This window comes from Pelobates fuscus, chromosome 12 (genome assembly GCF_036172605.1).
Source record: "Pelobates fuscus isolate aPelFus1 chromosome 12, aPelFus1.pri, whole genome shotgun sequence".
Taxonomy (NCBI): domain Eukaryota; kingdom Metazoa; phylum Chordata; class Amphibia; order Anura; family Pelobatidae; genus Pelobates; species Pelobates fuscus.
The window spans coordinates 127,769,290-127,788,572 of NC_086328.1; the positions used below are offsets into that span (position 1 = coordinate 127,769,290).

General features: G+C 36.7%; 1 protein-coding gene across 2 annotated transcripts in view; it reads right to left on the reverse strand.

The window, feature by feature from the left end:
• Positions 1 to 7,279: 7,279 nt before the first annotated feature.
• SPON1 (spondin 1) overlaps positions 7,280 to 19,283 on the reverse strand; it is a 308,501-nt gene continuing 296,497 nt past the window's right edge. Inside the window, exons 13-16 of one of the 2 annotated variants that reach the window (XM_063437314.1) lie at positions 18,500 to 18,667; positions 16,448 to 16,612; positions 9,199 to 9,462; positions 7,280 to 8,609 (exon numbers count right to left, since the gene is read on the reverse strand). In XM_063437314.1, coding sequence (XP_063293384.1) covers positions 8,446 to 8,609; positions 9,199 to 9,462; positions 16,448 to 16,612; positions 18,500 to 18,667 — 761 coding nt within the window. In that variant the 3' untranslated portion in view covers positions 7,280 to 8,445. The remainder of the gene's footprint in view (positions 8,610 to 9,198; positions 9,463 to 16,447; positions 16,613 to 18,499; positions 18,668 to 19,283) is intronic. The other variant, XM_063437313.1, reaches the window with a different exon arrangement.

Genomic DNA, 19,283 nt, shown 5'->3' on the forward strand with positions numbered 1-19,283 from the left:
GCTTCACGATACTCCTATTAAAATCATGTTAGGATACAAAGCTTTGCCATTTATGTGTGATACGATCTCTTTGATCGTGTAGCAGTTTGTTTATTTATCAATAAGTTAGTTGGTGTTTTCTGCCATCTAGTGGATACTTTACATAATGCCACCATCAAATATTTGAACATCATGGTGAATGTATATTTTATTCATTAAAAGTTCTACCTAAATAATGCAGTAGGAAATGAAAACAAGTTGCGCAACAGTGCCCCCTTGTGCTTAATTGACCCATGAGCTGTAGCCTCATTCCTCTACCATGTATGGTTTACAAAATGCAGAAATGCATTTTCATCTGCCCTAATTAAGAAGTAATTCATAGAACTGTGCTTATGTTAAAGACCATGTTTCATAATAATGTTCACTCATATTTATGAACAGAAATATATGGTAAGAATAAAATAGAACCAATTTTGACCTCTCATATTACACTGATCAGCCACAACGTTATCAGCCCAATATCCAAAGAGTGTTCACTATGAATGGCATTAAAAGACAACTAAAGTTTCTAGCTTTGGACACTATAAGCAATCACTATACAGTAGATATACATTGCACGCTGACCCCTTCATGAAAAATGAAAGATACATGATTAATGTCCTCAATACCCTGGCCAGCTGTTCATCATGAAAAGGTACATTTTCCCCCATGTGTCCCTCGCCCCACCCCCTTGCTCTGTGCCCTGTTTTTTTTCTTTCTTTTTCCACCTGTTGATAAGTTTGTTTCTCAAAGGGTAAATCACTTGGAATTGATGTGAATTCAAATTTATGCTAAATCAGGCAAAGTTGAGCTTGTCTCCACATCATGTATGTTTTCAGTTATGCCCCTTTATCTAAAATTTTAAATTCACTTTAAATTCTTGACAAATTCAACTTTAATATATAATGCTGATAGTGTTCTACCCCGTTCGCTTTTGCTCCCTATTTCTGCTTGTCCTTCTTCTGGGCAGACTAGATGGGTCGAATGGTTCTTATCTACCATCACATTATATGTTTTTATGTTTCTATGTCATATGCCCATTTCTGCTAACTCATGTTTAGTAGCAGTAGGAGATTTTATTATACTTGTATATTCAATTGTAATTTGGTCAAATTTGAGCCGATTGGCTGTTCAGCCAAGTTCTGTATCTCCATAATGCCATGCAGACATATAATGGTTTATATTTAGAGGACAGTCACTAAATGTGAGTCCTTTCTTCATCACTGCTAGAAGCCTCACTGTGTTTGTGCTGCATCCAGAGTAAAGTGATTGGGACATTTATGGAGTTTAAATTTCATTTTCATCCAAGTGAATCACCTGTTGGCGATCGCATATTAAGAGGAGCATGAACTCGGCTATACATTTAAGTTACACAAATTCGCCATAATCATAAGAAATCAAACCCTATCACTAAGCGAATCTAATCTTGCTCCTAAACCCTCTAATACTAAGCATACTTATACTAACACATTTGAGATGTAATTTATGATTGCACCCTTATATGTGATAGGGCGTGCCTGCCTTCCCATTTCTCAATTAGCTGTATTACATGTATGGAATAACAATAACTGGTCCTGCACTTAAAACTCTACTGAACTTACTTTGTACTCTGCTGTGCATGCACTGGGTCATTGGTGTAATGCACATATTCTGGCCCTGAATACTACCGTGCTTGAGTAAATCCAGACTGGTTCATTTTCATGAATATATTGTCAACATAACATAGCTCACTGACACACACACAAGATTACTATAGACAAACTTATTAGTAAACACATACAAGCTCATTGACACACACAATCTCACTACAGACAAACTCAATGCCATACCCACAAGCTCACTACAGACAAGCTCACTGACACCCACAGAAGCTCACTAAAGACAAGCTCCCTGACATCCAAAAACTCATTACAGACAAGCTCATGACACACAAGCACACTGACACACACAAGCTAACTACAGGCAAGCTCACTGACAGCCACAAGCTCACTACATACAAGCTAAATGACACCTATAAGCTCACACATACACAGACAATCTCACTGACACACACACGCTCACTACATGCAAGCTCACTAACACACAAAACATCACTGACACACACAAGCTCACTGACACACACAATCTCACTGCAGACAAACTCAATGACATACCCACAAGCTCACTACAGACATGCTCACTGGCACCCACAGAAGCTCACTAAAGACAAGCTCCCTGACATCCACAAACCCATTACAGACAAGCTTATGACACATAAGCACACTGACACACACAAACTAACTACGGGCAAGCTCACTGACATCCACAAGCTCACTACATACAAGCCAAGTGACATCTATAAGCTCACACGTACACAGACAATCTCACTGACACACACACGCTCACTACATGCAAGCTCACTAACACACAAAACCTCACTGACACACACAAGGTCACTGAAACACACAAATGCACTAACACCCACAAGCTCATTACAGAAAAGCTCAGTGATACACAAGCTTTCTACAGACAAGCTCACTGACACACACAAGATCACTGACACCCACATGCTCATTACAGACAAGCACAGGAGGAGGAGTGGCAGTGTATTAATGGGAGGAAGGGGGGCAGTGTATTAATGGGAGGGAGGCAGTGTATTAATGGGAGGGGGTAGTGTATTAATAGATTAATAGGAAGGAAGGGGCAGTGTATTAATGGGAGAGAGGAGACACTGTATGAATTTGGGGAAGTCAGAGGGCCAGTGTATTTGAAGGAAGGAGGTGGCAGTGTATTTATTTATTTGAGGGAGGGAGGGGGCCAATGTATTAGAGTGGTTGGAGGCAGTGTGTTAAATTAGGGGAAGAGAGGGCAGTGTATTTAATTAGGGCGGAGGGAGGAGGGGCAGTGTATTAGATTAAGGGGCAATGTATTAGATTGGGGGAAGAAGGCAGTGTATATCAGTGGAGGGAGAGTGCAGTGTATGGGATTTGGGGGCAGTGTGTTAAATTGGGTCTGCATTAAGACACTGAAAGCTCCCCGTGGAGATGCTGTTTGGCCGCGCAGCGTTTCGCCACACATGCACAACAACCTCTCAATGCTTTCCTACTGGAAAGCATTGGATTGGCTGAGATCATCAAGTGAAGAACACACTCATAGAACTTTAATATAAACAAGGTAACGTAATTTGTTTTTTACAGCTGTGCGACAGCATATATTCACCATTTCAGTCCCATTACCAAACATTTCTTAATGTGTCAAGGTAGTTGGACTGAGTTGGTTACATGCATATGCACGTCTCCTTAAAATAAATTCACTCTTTTGTTTACTCTGAAGCCCTACGAGCGCAAGGACGTCCAGTGTAAGTTAGGCAACTTTTTTTATATTGTACTTTTCTAAATAAACCTACGTTTCTATGAAGACTGAAGTTTTTGTTTTTTTGCGACCCACATAAACTTAAATCTTATTTATTTTCCCCCGTCTTAGCCTTAGAGTTTGACATGCTTGCCCCCCAATGCTTGATCTCAGAAAGCAGATATTAATAGTAAGTGTTTTCCATTAGGGGTGAAGCATAGGCGATAATAATGCATGCCTATTAACCACCACTTGAACCTTATAGAATGTACAAAACACAATGTGCGCTCATACCAGGTTTCAGCTGTTTTTAGACACTACTGGTTACATAGGCATTGCCAAATTCAAGATCGCGATGCTCATCTAAGTTCCGAGTGTGAGAGATATCCATCTCTTAAACACTATTTTTCTTTTATTGATTTTTTGCAAACTTTGTATATAATATCTAAAAAAAATTATAGTCAAAATCTAAAAACATCAATTGTACGCAATGTTTATTTATTATTTACAAGGTTTACGCTTTTTTAAATCTGATTATTTTGGAAGGACCTTTTTCTCTTGTGTCTGCTAAAATATGTGTTTGCTTTTTCCTTTCTAGTTGGTATTGTCGTCATTTTGTTAGGAAAAATAGAACACGTGTAGAATATCTGAGATTGTACACGCAACAAATGTTTCTTGTAAAGATGTCTTTATTCCAAATAATGACGTGTTAGACACATAAAATAGAAAACAATTACACAAGACTTTGGTAGGAAAGATATTTATGACAGATTTATAAAAAAAAAATAATAATAATAATAATAATATGCTGCAAAATAACAAAAGTAGATAAAAACTAAAATAAACATTCATATGAGGCACATACATTTTTATTTTTGTTTTTTAAATCTTTACATAATTTTATTAACTATCAGTGAGGCTTCTAAAGAACAAATATTGAGAGTCAAATGTACATAAAATATTTTGCTTTAAAACATGGTATTTCATAATAATAAACAAAAACACTGAAGTTCGCGTGATACCTGTTCTTTGTTTTAATGAATAAGAAATATTTAAAAATCAAACCATAATAAACCTTTTTTTTTTATTTTTATGTGATTCGCACAGTGGTGTAATTCTGAAAACATTAATGCCAAAAAAAAAAAAAAAATCCACATTTCATGCTACGATGTTACGTTACGTATTATGATGTAAAAATATTTTCTACATATTTATAAAAATGGTCATCGCAAGTCGTTGTTGCATTTAGTTATTTAACTATCTGTAAAATAAGAGAAAACAAATGATTGCAACTCTAGTTCTTTCTAACTTTAGGTTATCTTGTGGTAGGTGTGCTGAAAAAAACAATTTTACAAATTACAACATTTTTAGATGAATATACCCTAGGTTTGTCCCAAATAATTTTAAATACTTTAATGATAACTCGGGAGTGAAGTTATACGTGTTTATACTGTTTTTGCATATCACATGTTCTCAACAAAATATTCTTGCATTATATACATTCTATTTAATATAATAAATATAACATATCCAATTGTACTATAAGATTTAGTGTTAACGTGTTCTTATAACTGGGACTTTATAAAAAATATGGATATTTTTTGTGAATGTACCAACTACAAAATAATTAGATATTTAACGGCCTTTACAAATAACGAATGACATGTTTGACAAAAAAGAAAGAAAAACACAAGTGGAGCGACATCTCGATGTTGACACAGCTATCTGTTACGGTGCATTTTAATGAATCATCACAAATTATAGAAACTTACATTTTTTTTAGTACAACTGGGGTTTTGCTAAATTAAGTATCAGTGCAGTCATTTTTGTTTTTTTGTTTTATGAAAATCCTTCATGGAGTTTTATTCAATGAATTGTAAATCGTCGGGGATTCAAAGTGATTTCAAATTGAATTTCACATTGTAGGACAAATTACATCTGAAATTGAAAAAAAAAAACTCCAAAGAACCTGTTTTCAGCTTTTGGAATTTTGGGCCAAAATGTGAAATTCCCTCTTTATTCACTTTGAATTCCTGACAAGTCAATATTTACTATTACACATCCTGTGATTCTAATTGGCTGATATTGATGACACTAATTACAGATCTGCATGATGCAGTCGGTGAATGTGCAAAGTTCGAAGAATGACCATTACCTTTACCAGTAGCCATTCGGATAAGAAAAATCAATAATCTCATATCATATGCAAGATCTGATGCAAAACAGGAAGTTCTGGGGTAGAACCCTGTGCTCTCCTTCATTCAACTGGGAATGTTCATTTTTAAACCTAAAGGATACTTTTAATGCCTATGTTGACTTGTCTTCTATTTTGTCACACATACGTATCTAGTAGCATTAGTTTTGTTTGTTTTTATTCCACTGAAAATCTGAAAGGAACTCTCTAGTATTTGAAATAAAAGCTGCCAACATGCTGCTGCTCTAAATTTAAAGTGAAGAGTGTCGGAATGTAGGCCAACCGAGAAATGTAATTTAACCCCTTAAGGACCAAACTTCTGGAATAAAAGGGTATCATGACATGTCACAAATGGCATGTGTCCTTAAGGGGTTAAGGCAGTTAGAAGTTTAGGGAAACTGTCAATTCAGTAGAGCAATCTATGCTTGGTTAAGCACTGTTCCCAACTGAGGATCATTTAAAATAGCAGAGCTGAGAGAGGGAACACAAAAAAAGTTAATCTCTGGACTAAAAGTAACAAAAATTAGTCCTAATATGATATTTTTTTAGATGAGGGTAACATAAGATTGGAGTGACACACCTACCCAGGGGATATCAGGCTATTGAAACAGTCTAACCCGTTAACGGTTTACTTAATAATACGTACACTTGTTTTTGGTGTTTGTCTTCCCAGTAACCCAACAGAGACTCAGTGGATATAACATTTATAGACAGTGTTATTTCACAGTGTTGCGAATTCATCAGAGAAGTACTAATCATAGGTCAAACTATCTGACTTGGCCAATGATCTGTTTTGGAGACTTTTTTCCACTTTGGCTTTTTTGACCTAAAATTTGAAATTCACTGGGTAACCCAGACAATTTATTGTATTAAGAATCATTTTATTTGGGCTACTCACTAAAATGTGTATCTTCAGGATTTGAGCAGAGAATTTCATGTTAAAAGTAAAATATTATACAATTGTGTCCACTCGCCCATGTTTCCAGCAAAGCACTTTTGGCCCAAGTGATTAAATTCCCTGGGCAATTCATGGTTTAGTGAAGGACCCTGACATGATTATTTGCTAAGCCATAAATTATAGGTAATTACCCATGGCATTTTATATCATAGGCTAAAAATACTGTTTAGTTTGACATTTTTTCAATTTCCTCTATTTTGCTTGATATTAACATTTTAAAATCCAAAGGGGTAGGAGAGTGCTAGATTAAGAGAGTGATGCAATGTGGGTACCAAACATCCTTAATAGGTGAGGATCCCTCTATCCCAACAAAATTAGAAAAATGGAAAGTCAAAGAGTGGTAGTTGCACCAAGAGATATATGTATGTAACTTAAACCATAGAAATGTGAAATATATATATATATATATATATTTATTTATAAAATGAAAAGTAGATGCTTGGCACTCTCCTTACAATTAATATAGAAGTGTCTTGCCTGGGTGCTGTATACACTGACATCCAATATATAGAAAAATAAAAAACAGGATGCACTCACAGGTCTTCTAATTGGTAAAAAATTGTGCTTTATTGATACATAGGATGTATACAGAAATCGACCGACGTTTCAACCCTGCCGGGTCTTTTTCAAGAATTGACCCGGCAGGGTCGAAACGTCGGTTGATTTCTGTATACATCCTATGTATCAATAAAGCACCATTTTCGCCAATTTGAAGACCTGTGAGTGCATCCTGTTTTTTATATATATGTTATATATATATACTTTCCTCATATATATATACTTTCCTCAAAGCTCCTGCACTCCAAATTTAAAAATATGTTTAGTTCCTGGTGCTCTGGTCACATGAGAAATATAGTAATGCCAGCACTCCAAGGTTTTTAGCAAATCAATCTTCCTTTATTCCAATAAATCCAGTGGTCGACGTTTCAGGTCCTAAACTGAGCTTTCATCAGGATACTCTAATAGTATAGTGTTTATAGAAGCTCTCTCTGTGTGAGTGGCGATTTGTCCTCTCTCTCTATGTGAGTGGCTATTTGTTCTCTAATCAAACTATAAGTTATCTCTGGATACAATATATACATATGTATATATATATATATATATATCACTTTTCTTTGGTTTATGTTACATACACATATCTCTTGCACAAATCTCACTCTTTGATATTCCCATTTTAATATTAACATTTATCTGTTCAATTCCTGGTTTAGTAAATAACCCTATCTAAATGTTCCATTTATTAGGTTACATAGGCAGAAATAAGCAAATTAAAATGCTTTTTTTTATGTAGAGTTTCCTTTAGAAAACGAGTTTTGTTGCAATACCCTCAAAGAGATACATTTCCTTTTAGTAGGAATTCCATGATGGCTTATATGGAAAAGAAAATTAAAATACATTTTCTTGTGTTATCAGTAGGTTCTACATGATGTCAAAATTTGAATCTAGAAATCTTTCTCTCTCTCTCTCTCTCTCTCTCAAAACTGAACATTTTAAAAGGGTTAGCTTAAACAGAGCAGATGTACAACTGGGAGTCGGTCTACTAGCTAGTGCTTATGACAGTCCTTGCGAGGTCTACAAACTTGCACTTAAAAAAACAAATCAGACAGTGGGCACTTATCCTGTTTGGTCATTGTGTCTCTTGTTTGCATGCATGTGATACTGTTTGTTACTAGACGTGTTTCTGTGTCTAGCATATTAGATTGCTCATCCAAAGTCAAAATTAATTTTTAACGGATGACCAATTTTAAAGTATTTATATTTAATATCATAACCAGATCAGTCAGTAATAACATGTAAATATTTAGAAAATATAGTTCTTGCACCTGCAAGAATAATAAGCAAAGTACATCAAAAAAATTAAAGCACTGTATATTCTATGATTAAAAAAATCTAATAAAGATTGATGTTCCATTCAGCTCTGAGCACATCCAATGCAGGATAACTGCTAACATGGATGGACGTTACAAGCCCGTATTTCCTTCTTGTCTTTGCAACTCGTGAATTGAGAGCTTTTGAACCTTTTCTTCACAGTCATGAACCTCTCCTGAATCCCCCCGCCACAGTATTTGGTACATTCTGTCCATGCGGTCCATGGCTTCATTTTGCAAACTACAAAAATTGGGTAAAAAAAAATATAAAATTATAATGAGTCAATTGTAATCAAGAAACAGAGTGGGAGACTGTAGCATCAGCTAAGTCATGGGTGATAGAAAGGAAACTGTAAAATAAGGGGTTTGAGGTGTAAAATGGCAGAAATATGTATTTGGGTACAATACAAATGTTTTCATCAAAATATTTATCAAAGAATATACAAATATTTATTTAATGCATAAATATATCATCATGTAGCATTTTCAATGTAAAAATGAATGTCATTTAAAGATGCATCAGTTTGCAATGAAGTAGACAATGGTCTCTTTCAATTCTAGCTGTCTTAATTTAACCCCTTAAGGACACATGACATGTGTGACATGTCATGATTCCCTTTTATTCCAGAAGTTTGGTCCTTAAGAGGTTAAAGGGGGCAGTTCAGACCCCTAAAGCACTTCAAAAGACTAATGCTGTGTGTTTAGTGGTCTGGAACAGTTAGTGGACAGACACTAAAAACAACGGAAATATAAAGGAGTAGCCAGACACAAAAAGGAACCAAATTACTAATGTGTAAATTTTTGGTGGTTCAACCTCAGATCTTACATACCTGGATATTGTTCGCCATCTGTCTCCTCATTTGTCATCTCGCTTCTTCTTTTCTCCCGTGCCTCCTTTAAGCGCTTTTTTTCTAAACCAGAGCTCTTTTGACATTTTCTTAGCCTGCATTTTTTGCGCTGTACTGTTTCTGGACACGGAGCACCTCCGAACTGTGGCTCCAATGTGATCATACGTGTTCGTATCATATGGCCTTTACCACAAGACTTATTGCACTCTGACCAGTGAGACCATTCCGTCAGTTCACAATGTATAGCTGGAAAGAATGAGTAAAAACTTGTTAGAACAAGTACAGAACAAGTACAGAACAAGTACAGAACAAGTACAGTCACACCCAAGCTTTGTACGAAAGATGGTAACTTTCTTACCGATTCATAACCAAGCCCTCACTTTAATATTTTTGGATATATTAAAAAAAAAAAACATTTAATATCTTTGAAACATATTTTAATATTGAAATATTTTGATATATTTAATCGATTGATATTCTTTTCTATATATGATATATTTTTTGATATCTTAATATTTAGAAAAAAATAGTTTTCAAAGCTTATCCAAAAATGTCAAATCATTTTAAAAGCTTATTCAAAAAATATTAGTGGCCTCAGTTTTTGTAATTAAATGAATTAATCCAAATAATGTAATTCACATTCAATTATAAAGCATAAACTCTGCAACCGTCCTGCATTTTTGGGTTCAAAGCGTAAAAAAATATTCATCTTGTTTCTTATTTTGAAATACTGGAAAAGGTCCGTGAATATGCAGACATGCATGGAAGTGAGTGTCATGGCTTTCACAGTACAGCGTCGAGCGGACTTGCAGTCGTGTCTCTTGTCTTACCTTGTGCTAGAGTGCTACCTCTTAGTACTGGGGTTATGTGTGGTGAGGAGTAGATTTAGAAAATTGTAAAATTACTGCCACGTGTCAGGAGAAAGTTAGATACTGCACCACATTGATAAAGTATAGAGTGTTTTTAATTTTTTCTTAGATAAATTCAGCATCGCATGTTATATTTTCCTCATTAAGAGCTGTCGAGGAAATATGTGAAACAGGTACATTAACATTGTTCTAAGCTGCTGCTTTCAAAGAAGAGGGAGCCCGTTAAACATTTTAAGAGTAGCATTATATATACCTTGCAATAAATTGAAAACAAAAAGATGGGGATGAGATCAACCACAAGCGATGCCGCAACGCCACGTTTTGTAGTATCGTTTTGGGTAGTGGTATGGGTGGTCTCTCCTGTGTCTGGCAATGGCAGGTATTGTGACAATATGTTATTTACTTCGTTCATTTATCCTATTTTTTGCAAAGTTTGTTTTCTTTTGTTTTTAATACCTATGTTATATTTGGAGACGTGTAATTTGTATTATATACTATGTCTGCTTAAACCCTCAAGTATCTATGAGAGCTGCCATGACTATTTAATGCCATTTTGTTCATGTTTTTTCATATCAATAAATGTGCACTTTTTTCCCCATTTTCCATATCCTCCATTCAAACATTTTTTCCATGGACCTAAGGGGTTGAACACTGTGTGCAGGACATTACACTTATATTTATTATATATACCTTGCTTGCCATCTGATACTATATACCATAGAACATAGAAACATAGAATGTGACGGCAGATAAGAACCATTCGGCCCATCTAGTCTGCCCAATTTTCTAAATACTTTTATTAGTCCCTGGTCTTATCTTATAGCTAGGATAGCCTTATGCCTATCCCACGCATGCATAAACTCCTAGAAAACCTAAAAAAAACCTTCTCACAGTGTATTCCCAGCCAAGGCAACATTTGGACACATTTATCTGAGTTGGAGACCATTAGACAACCTCAGGGTTTGTGCATCCTGTCAACCATTGTAGAGTGTCAGACATTCTATGGCATTAATGTAGTGATTATAGTATATTTTCAAACATTATAGTCATATTGATTGGCATTGATCAATCCTAGTACTATCTAATCTTTGTATAAGCCACACTTGGAACCCCAGGGATTGCACATTTTGATTACTATTAAACACATTATTATTTTTATTATTACGATTATTATTATTATTATTATTATTATTATAAAACCTTTATTTCAATTAATCATTGTAGAATGTCTGAATTAAAGGAAAATCCCCATCATTTTTACAACTGATCTGAAAATGTTTGCATGCAATTTAGTCTGTTTGTGTATTGCTTTGTAATATAAGTTTATATATATTATTCGGTTCTATTCCTAGCTTCTCCTTGCTCTTTGGGGCAGCCATCATTAAGTCTTCTTTGGTCCATTTGACCATAGCCCATAGATATATTCTTATATGTGCGCATCGTTAATGGAACACTGGAATTTTTTTTTTTTATAATAATAAAAATATGATAGTTTTACTTTAAAATATTGTCTGCAATAAAATGTATGATAACATATATAATGCTCCTAAATAATGCCCAGATTCATCATTTTCTACAAGTATGTGATAGTGCACTGTGTAGTACATCTCCTTTACTGAATGACCAATATATATCCTTATCCAGTTCCCATCAACAAGTTCTCTAATGATATTAACTAAATAAGGGCACAATTAAATCAGAAAGCACACATCTTTCTTCTAGTCTGGTGCTGTGTCAACATATTTTTTCTGATCTATTGACGCAGCCAGTTTTGCATGTAGACTTCATAAAAGGCTGAAGTACTGTCTATTAAAATACAAACTATCTATGTAAAAGACTAACTGCTGCAATTATGGTACAATCGTGCAATAAAGAACAATTTGCAGTTGAGGCCATTAAATGTACCACAATATCATAATTTAACGTGAACCATTTCTGGAAGTGCATTGCTTGCCAATTTGTACTTTGACGTTTGCATTTATTTCAGTATATGGCTTTTAAACTCTACCTGCATAACCATCTCACATAAGGCAACAAGCGCATAACCATCTCACATTAGGCAACAAGCCCCCTTCCGCGTAAAATAGACCGATTATGTGATCCAGGTGGCTGTTAGTTGTCGTAAAGTGCTTTGACAAGAATTTATCTAAATGGTAATACTGCTAATGGCCTGGGAGAAAGAACCCGACCATTCAGTTAATAAATAGTAAGGCTAAAACATAAGAGGTGTTTATGAGGTTCAGCGTTTATAAAATACCGATGTTTGTTAATCTAGATAAAAGCGGAAAGCTCTGATGATGCCAAATCTGAAATCAATTAATAGAGATTAAGAGGGCTCCGTATGTGATAGACAGACAGACAGACAGATAGTTTGAGCAGGGTCCTCATCAGCTTTTCATCCCTGTCAACATGTTAATAGTTTCTCTCATTTGATAAATTTCTTCTTTATAATATTGTAAAGCGCTGTGGAATAAGTAGGCATTATATAAATGAATAATAATAATAATAATAATAATAATAATAATAATAATATTGATAGATAGACAGACAGCCAGATGAACAGACAAATGGAAGACAAAAATGCCTTCTATTTATGCAAAATAACAATTGTATCCTCAATGTGTAGGTAGCATTTCAATAAAAAAAAAAAAATCTGCCCTGTTCCTCAGTGGTTATATTGAGGGATCTCTGTTCCTGTTTATATTGAGGGATCTCCATTCCTGTTTATATTGAGATATTGAGGGACCTCCTTTCCTGTTTATATTGAGATATTGAGGGACCTCCTTTCCTGTTTATATTGAGATATTGAGGGACCTCCTTTCCTGTTTATATTAAGATATTGAGGGACTTCCTTTCCTGTTTATATTGAGATATTGAGAGACCTCCTTTCCTGATTATATTGAGATAGTGAGGGACCTCCTTTCCTGTTTATATTGAGATATTGATGGACCTCCTTTCCTGTTTATATTGAGATATTGAGGGACCTCCTTTCCTTTTTATATTAAGATATTGAGGGACTTCCTTTCCTGTTTATATTGAGATATTGAGGGACCTCCTTTCCTGATTATATTGAGATAGTGAGGGACCTCCTTTCCTGTTTATATTGAGGGACCTCCTTTCCTGTTTATATTGAGATATTGAAGGACCTCCTTTCCTGTTTATATCGAGATATTGAGGGACCTCCTTTCCTGTTTATATTGAGATATTGAAGGACCTCCTTTCCTGTTTATATTGAGATATTGAGGGACCTCTCTTACTCTTTATATTGAGGGGCATCTGTTCTGGTTAACATTGAGGGACCTCCTAACCTGCTTAACCTCTCGTTGTGGATGACGGTGGCTAACATGCTTTTAAAAGGCCAGGTAGACAGAGATGTATGAATGCCATCATTGACATGTTTTTTGCCTACCAGGAAACCTGTTTTTGAAGAACAATGTAAAATGCACTTATTTTAAATATGATAAATACAATGTGCTGTATGTGTATGTGAGCAAGCTGCCCTACCATGACATTCCTGCAAATTCTATTGATTCCAAGAACAACAACAAAAATCATAAAAGCTGCAATCCCGTGTTTATGTTTAATCTTTCATGTCGTACTGTTGAAATAAGACTACTAGATTAAGGGTTACATTTTCTCATGAGTTTGATATTGATTTATAGCAATTCATGAGAGAATTAACAAAAAAATTCAATCAACTATCAAATATTTTCATAATATGTTAAAGAAAAACAATGAGGCTGACTATTTAAATTTGTGTCTCTAAGCAAATACACGTTAAAATAACCTTTGAAGGATAATAAACTCTGTTCTAAAGTATTGGGTATGCTTAGACCTTCTGTACATTGCATCCAGTATCTGGGTGAGTACCTGCTCTTACAGCTCTGGTACCTGCCAGCTGTTTCATAGTTCTTCTTCTTATATCATAATCTATAAAATGTGCTATTATATTACCAATGCTTTATTACTTATAATTGACTTGATTGAAAGGTTGAATGATTCCATAATAAAATGCTGATACAAAGTTATTTTCGATTGGAAACCCAGGAGAAAAAACCCAGTGAATTATATACATTGTGATTAGTAAACAGAGACTTTTTAAGCAGCAAAACTATTGGTCTTTTAATGTGTATTCATCAAGCTAGTGATATAGGTTTTAATATACGAAGATGTTAAAAAAACTTACTTGGGTTAATATGACCAAATTCAGTCATAGAGAAATGTCTAATCGGCAGATAAATCGTCATAAAACTAACCCAAAGCATAATAAAACATTGTGCAGAAAAAAAACGTACAGAGATCCCCAGAAAACAATTTCCAATCCTGGATACAGTATCAACACTCAGTTGCCTTAATGAAAGTGACAAAGACAGTGCTCACCCCAAGTAAAATAGATTTTGCTTGTGGTGAGTGCTATCATTAAGCTGACTGAGTGTTTATATTGGTTTGGCCAAATTGTCACCTTCCCTTGGAGGACAGAAGTAGCTCTCAGTTATAGGGCAATTTTGCCAGGACAAATATTATCTATATATATATATATATATATTGGGAAGTATAAAGAGTATTTATTTTAAGGAAGAAAATCTAAATAGCTGGCTGCTGTTGTTATGTCAGGATGGCCTACAGCTCCATTAAAACACATTTAAAGGGAGGGGGCGGGGCGGAGCCGCCAAGATGGTCGGTCGCAGGAAAGCTCAGCTCCTGCAAAACACATCGCTTAAGCTAGTAATTTCAGCTTTACAGCGCTCACAGCTGCCTACCACTGCGACCCAAGACGCACCAAGGCTACCGGATCCGAGGAGAGGCTGGCTCCTGGAGTTTCAGTCCCTCGGAGGTGAGATCTCTGCGACTCACAGCGGGAACTTCGCCGGCGGTGAGCGGGGTGGACGGCCGGAACCCCACTATCCTGCCCAACAGAGCCTGAACGGCACTTCGACTCACCGCGGACCCGGCCCTGTTTCCCCCCCCCCCCCTCTGGACCGGGGGGGTGATCCCGGTCCTCGCCCCATGATCGCACTCACAGCGCGGCAGCAAAGATCCGGCACCGACACCCAGCCATCACACAGGGCCCAATCCAAGATGGCGGAGACCATGCGCGGCATCACTGTTGCAGATGGAGATGGAGGAGGGGAGGCGCCAGGTGAGCGGCGACACCACAGCACCTGCTACCGGCGACCACCCGACGTTGTGTGCTCATACAAAGACCCAGGGAGCTGACACCCAGACCAAGAAGGCGCCCTCTCCTTGTCCACCGTAAAGAGCCTCCCGCCCAGCAACCCTGGATATGGACTGTGCCCAGACTCCTGACCCGATGTGCACTAACCCCCTGCTTCACCAACATAGCAGAGCAGGCATCGGCTAACCATAAGACTGATCCCTTCTGTGCGGTTCCAAGACCACCATGGTGCCGGTCCCTTCCTTCAGGGACATCGCCAGTAGTCTCGATCAACCATGGTGATATCCTCCTGGAAGCAACATGCCTAGATCCAGCATGTACCTTACCCTATAATGTACTCTCCTGGTCATTAATATTGTACAGCACTCAGTAGGCATACATGCAAAAAGTCAGCGATAGTGCTGTTCCACTCATATTTTTTGTTTAAATATACATATGCGAGACTAGTCATGCTAAATATTAAGTACATACTATTATCCCACTAAGCACATACTATTATCCCACTAAGTACATCATATTATCCAACTTAGCGTAACTCATTGCAAACCAGTAGCGGGAACAAGACCTAAACTCTGTGCATACATATGTGTAGTCAGATACCAGGAGAGGAATGTGTAGCTTAGTTGGGAAATGCAAGGTCCTAGCCAGCTGCAACTTCTCACTGTGACCACTAGGGAGAACGTATATGTAAGCTGGGATTCTGTCTTTCATTGTCTCGCATAATATATATATGAAGCTACAGCCAAAACCCTGTGTACTTATCGATCCAAAAAAAAAAAAAAGTGCAATGTTTTCTCTTTAATGCCATATGTTTAAACATGAATACAAACCTGGTTGCATCAGCCGTTGTGGCAGTGCAATTTCACATGTTCAACTCATGCACGAACAAAATAAAGAATAAAAAAAAAAAACACATTTACAGGAGCATTCTCTCTAAGCTAAGGAGGAACCAGCTTCCAGTCAATTATGGAATACTAAGCCTTTACAGGAGCCCGACACAGATGCCTCTTAAATTGGATTCACAGCATTTAGTTCATCGAGGAGAGATACTCTTAATGAAGCACATTAAACATTATGGGTGTTACACTATACACTGTAAACGAAGTTTTGCAATGCCTGGAAGCAATTGGATCTTAGTAAAAACTGTTAGAACTTTTTATAGCCATTTTTAGGTTTTGGCACTTACGACATTCAGGAAGCATGCACTTTTCAACCTGCTTTAACTCTTCATTGCAGTCTCCAAGTTCAGCTGGTGATTTTAGCATTCTCTGCCTCGTCCTCGATCCCTTACCGCAGGTAACGCTGCAATCACTCCAATCGGACCAGGGAGAGAGCACGCAAGGTATAGTATCTGTGAAAAAAAATAAATCCATGACATTCGTGAGTTGTCTTGAACTTCCAAAGTCCATTTTCAATTTACAGCAAGTTCCCAATGGAATATTTAACTCTATATATTGACAGAAAAAAAAAATGTTAACAGTGGAGAAAACACTGTCCTGAGTCACTGACTCCCGCAAAGCTTTGTTGCCTATTTTTATGTATTCCTTTTTTAATTTACTACAAATCTTTGTTTAGTGTATAAACACCTACATAAAACAAATAGTGTTTTTTGTAAACATGACAATGAATTTTTTATAATTGGTATTGGCATCTCGAGCACACTATACAAAGGTCGGTGGTAAATCATGTTGAGATTATGATCTTGCTTAGTTACAGCATTAGAGCGGGGTAGAAGAGCCTGAAGATGCCAGTCAATGATCTATGAATCACTACTGCAGAGAGAGCTCAGCGTGACCCACAGAGAGAGCACATTTATCAGAGAATATCTTGAGTGCTTTTCGTGAAAATGAGTATTCACGTGCGTTTACCAGATGCTCCTCCGAGGCTCATAAGACAGAAGTTCAAAAATATGCTATGATCGCCTCAAGAAAATGTTCTTGTGCCACAATTGTCTTGGAAACCCTATATATTCAAATAACACAAGTAATCACAATACATTATTAGGGAATCATTATTCTTTGCTCCATCTGTTACTTTCTGCGTTTTAAATAATAATTGCACATAACGTGTCTTTTTCATGGTACATTGATCGTTTCGGATTTTTAAGGGATGGGATTTAATGCTGTGTGCATTGGGAGTGTGGCAGAAAGTGCTCTACTTACCCCAAATGGTGCACAAAGAGTTTATTTTTATATTGCCAGGTCTGATCCTTGATGATCAAAAACTAACCAGGATTTCAAATAATAACATCCTTTTTTTTCCCTCTTAGAGAAGATAAATATGGGTGTTTCTACTACAACCTCCAAAGGTATCACACTATGTTTGTAAGTGGTTCGTTTTTGTTTAGTGTAAATTAAAGTGATTTATGGTGCATCGTTAATAAATTATATATGTTCCGGGTTATCCTTTATTTCCTACATCTTTCTTTGTGTATTTGAGCCCTGATCAGGCTCTTCGGGTTAATCAAATACATTGCCTAGGAAGATGTCCAGGGGAAATTGTAATTGTTATGCAAGTAATGCATCCAACGTCATATTTATCTCTCTTGTTAAAATTAGTTTAGGACCCACTAACTTCGATAGAGTGTGTCTGCAAGGTGTGACCAAATTTACTTTTATAGCAGTGTTTGATTTCAAACTGTATATTTTGTGCGCGCTATCATTACGTTGTGTGTATCTTCAGCTTTATCCTGAGCTTGATACAAAAAACATTAAAGGGATATGTAAAAACAAAGCCTGCGGTAGTGGTTATGCTGTGTGGAGTTCTCAGACTCTCCGTCATCAAAATGTTATGCCCACTTAGTTAAATTGCACTGGGTGAAGAGCCTCCTGGCATCCTTGGTGATGTGCATCTGGTGTCTGCAGAGCTGACTGTGTGCATGTGTGAGTGAATGCGTCTGTGCATAGAAATGTGCATAGAATTGAAATCATCCAGCCCGAAACTCTTGTTTCGACCTGGCTAATGACACCCCAATAACACTACTAGAGGTGGAGATACACCCCCGGCAGCAAATGGATTTTAAAAAAGGGGTTTCAGAGTGAAACACTGTACATACAGATTCCAGGCATCATGACCACTCAAAATCATTCATGTGGTCATGGTGCCTTGAGTAACCCTTTAAGATACATTCATTTGTTTTAAAATTTGTGTTAAATAATTAATTCTGGTATTAAATACAAATACTAAGGAGCCTTTAAACAAAGGATTATGTTTGGTGTAATAACATGATACTACTCACGGCATTCTGGCATCATGCATTTTTCCACCTCTGTGGTGTCTGTCTTGCACATAGACCCATCGGCAGGCGTCATCTTAATCATCCTGTGACGTTTCTTCATTCCCACACCACAGGTGGCGCTACATTCTTCCCATTCACCCCATTCTGTTACTATGCAGCTACTTGGCTCTTCAGAAAACAAAACAAAATAGTAAAAAAAAATGATACAACACAACAACACAGAAGAGGCACAATACAAAAATAGTTTGCTGCATTATGAAAGAGATACTGCATTAACATTTATCCCAAAAATCACAAAATGTAATATTTTAAGACAGACTAAAGCAATACTGGGCTTACTTTGGAACTCCAGATGTTGTGGAATAAATCTCAGACAACGTTTAGAATGGCATCAAGTTGGATTTGTGTCATGGGGAAGCTTATCTTGTGTCATGGGGAACAGCTAGAAGATTAACCCCCACTGACTTAGTGATGTAAGTTTCATAAACTCAATGGTATGGGAGTAAAAAAAATCCTGCGAGATCTCATGACAATCAATAAAGTTGGCTTTTGGGGGGGGGTTTCAACTTACGCAATCACAACCTTAACCCCTTAAGGACCAAACTTCTGGAATAAAAGGGAATCATGACATGTCACTCATGTCATGTGTCCTTAAGGGGTTAAACAGGGTCCTTAACATTACCTTCCTTCCTTACCCACTATCAGGTAGAGGCATTGTTCCTGGCTTAGAGAGCAGGCCCAGGCTGCTTTATCATAAAATACTTTTGCTGAATTGCAACGTTTG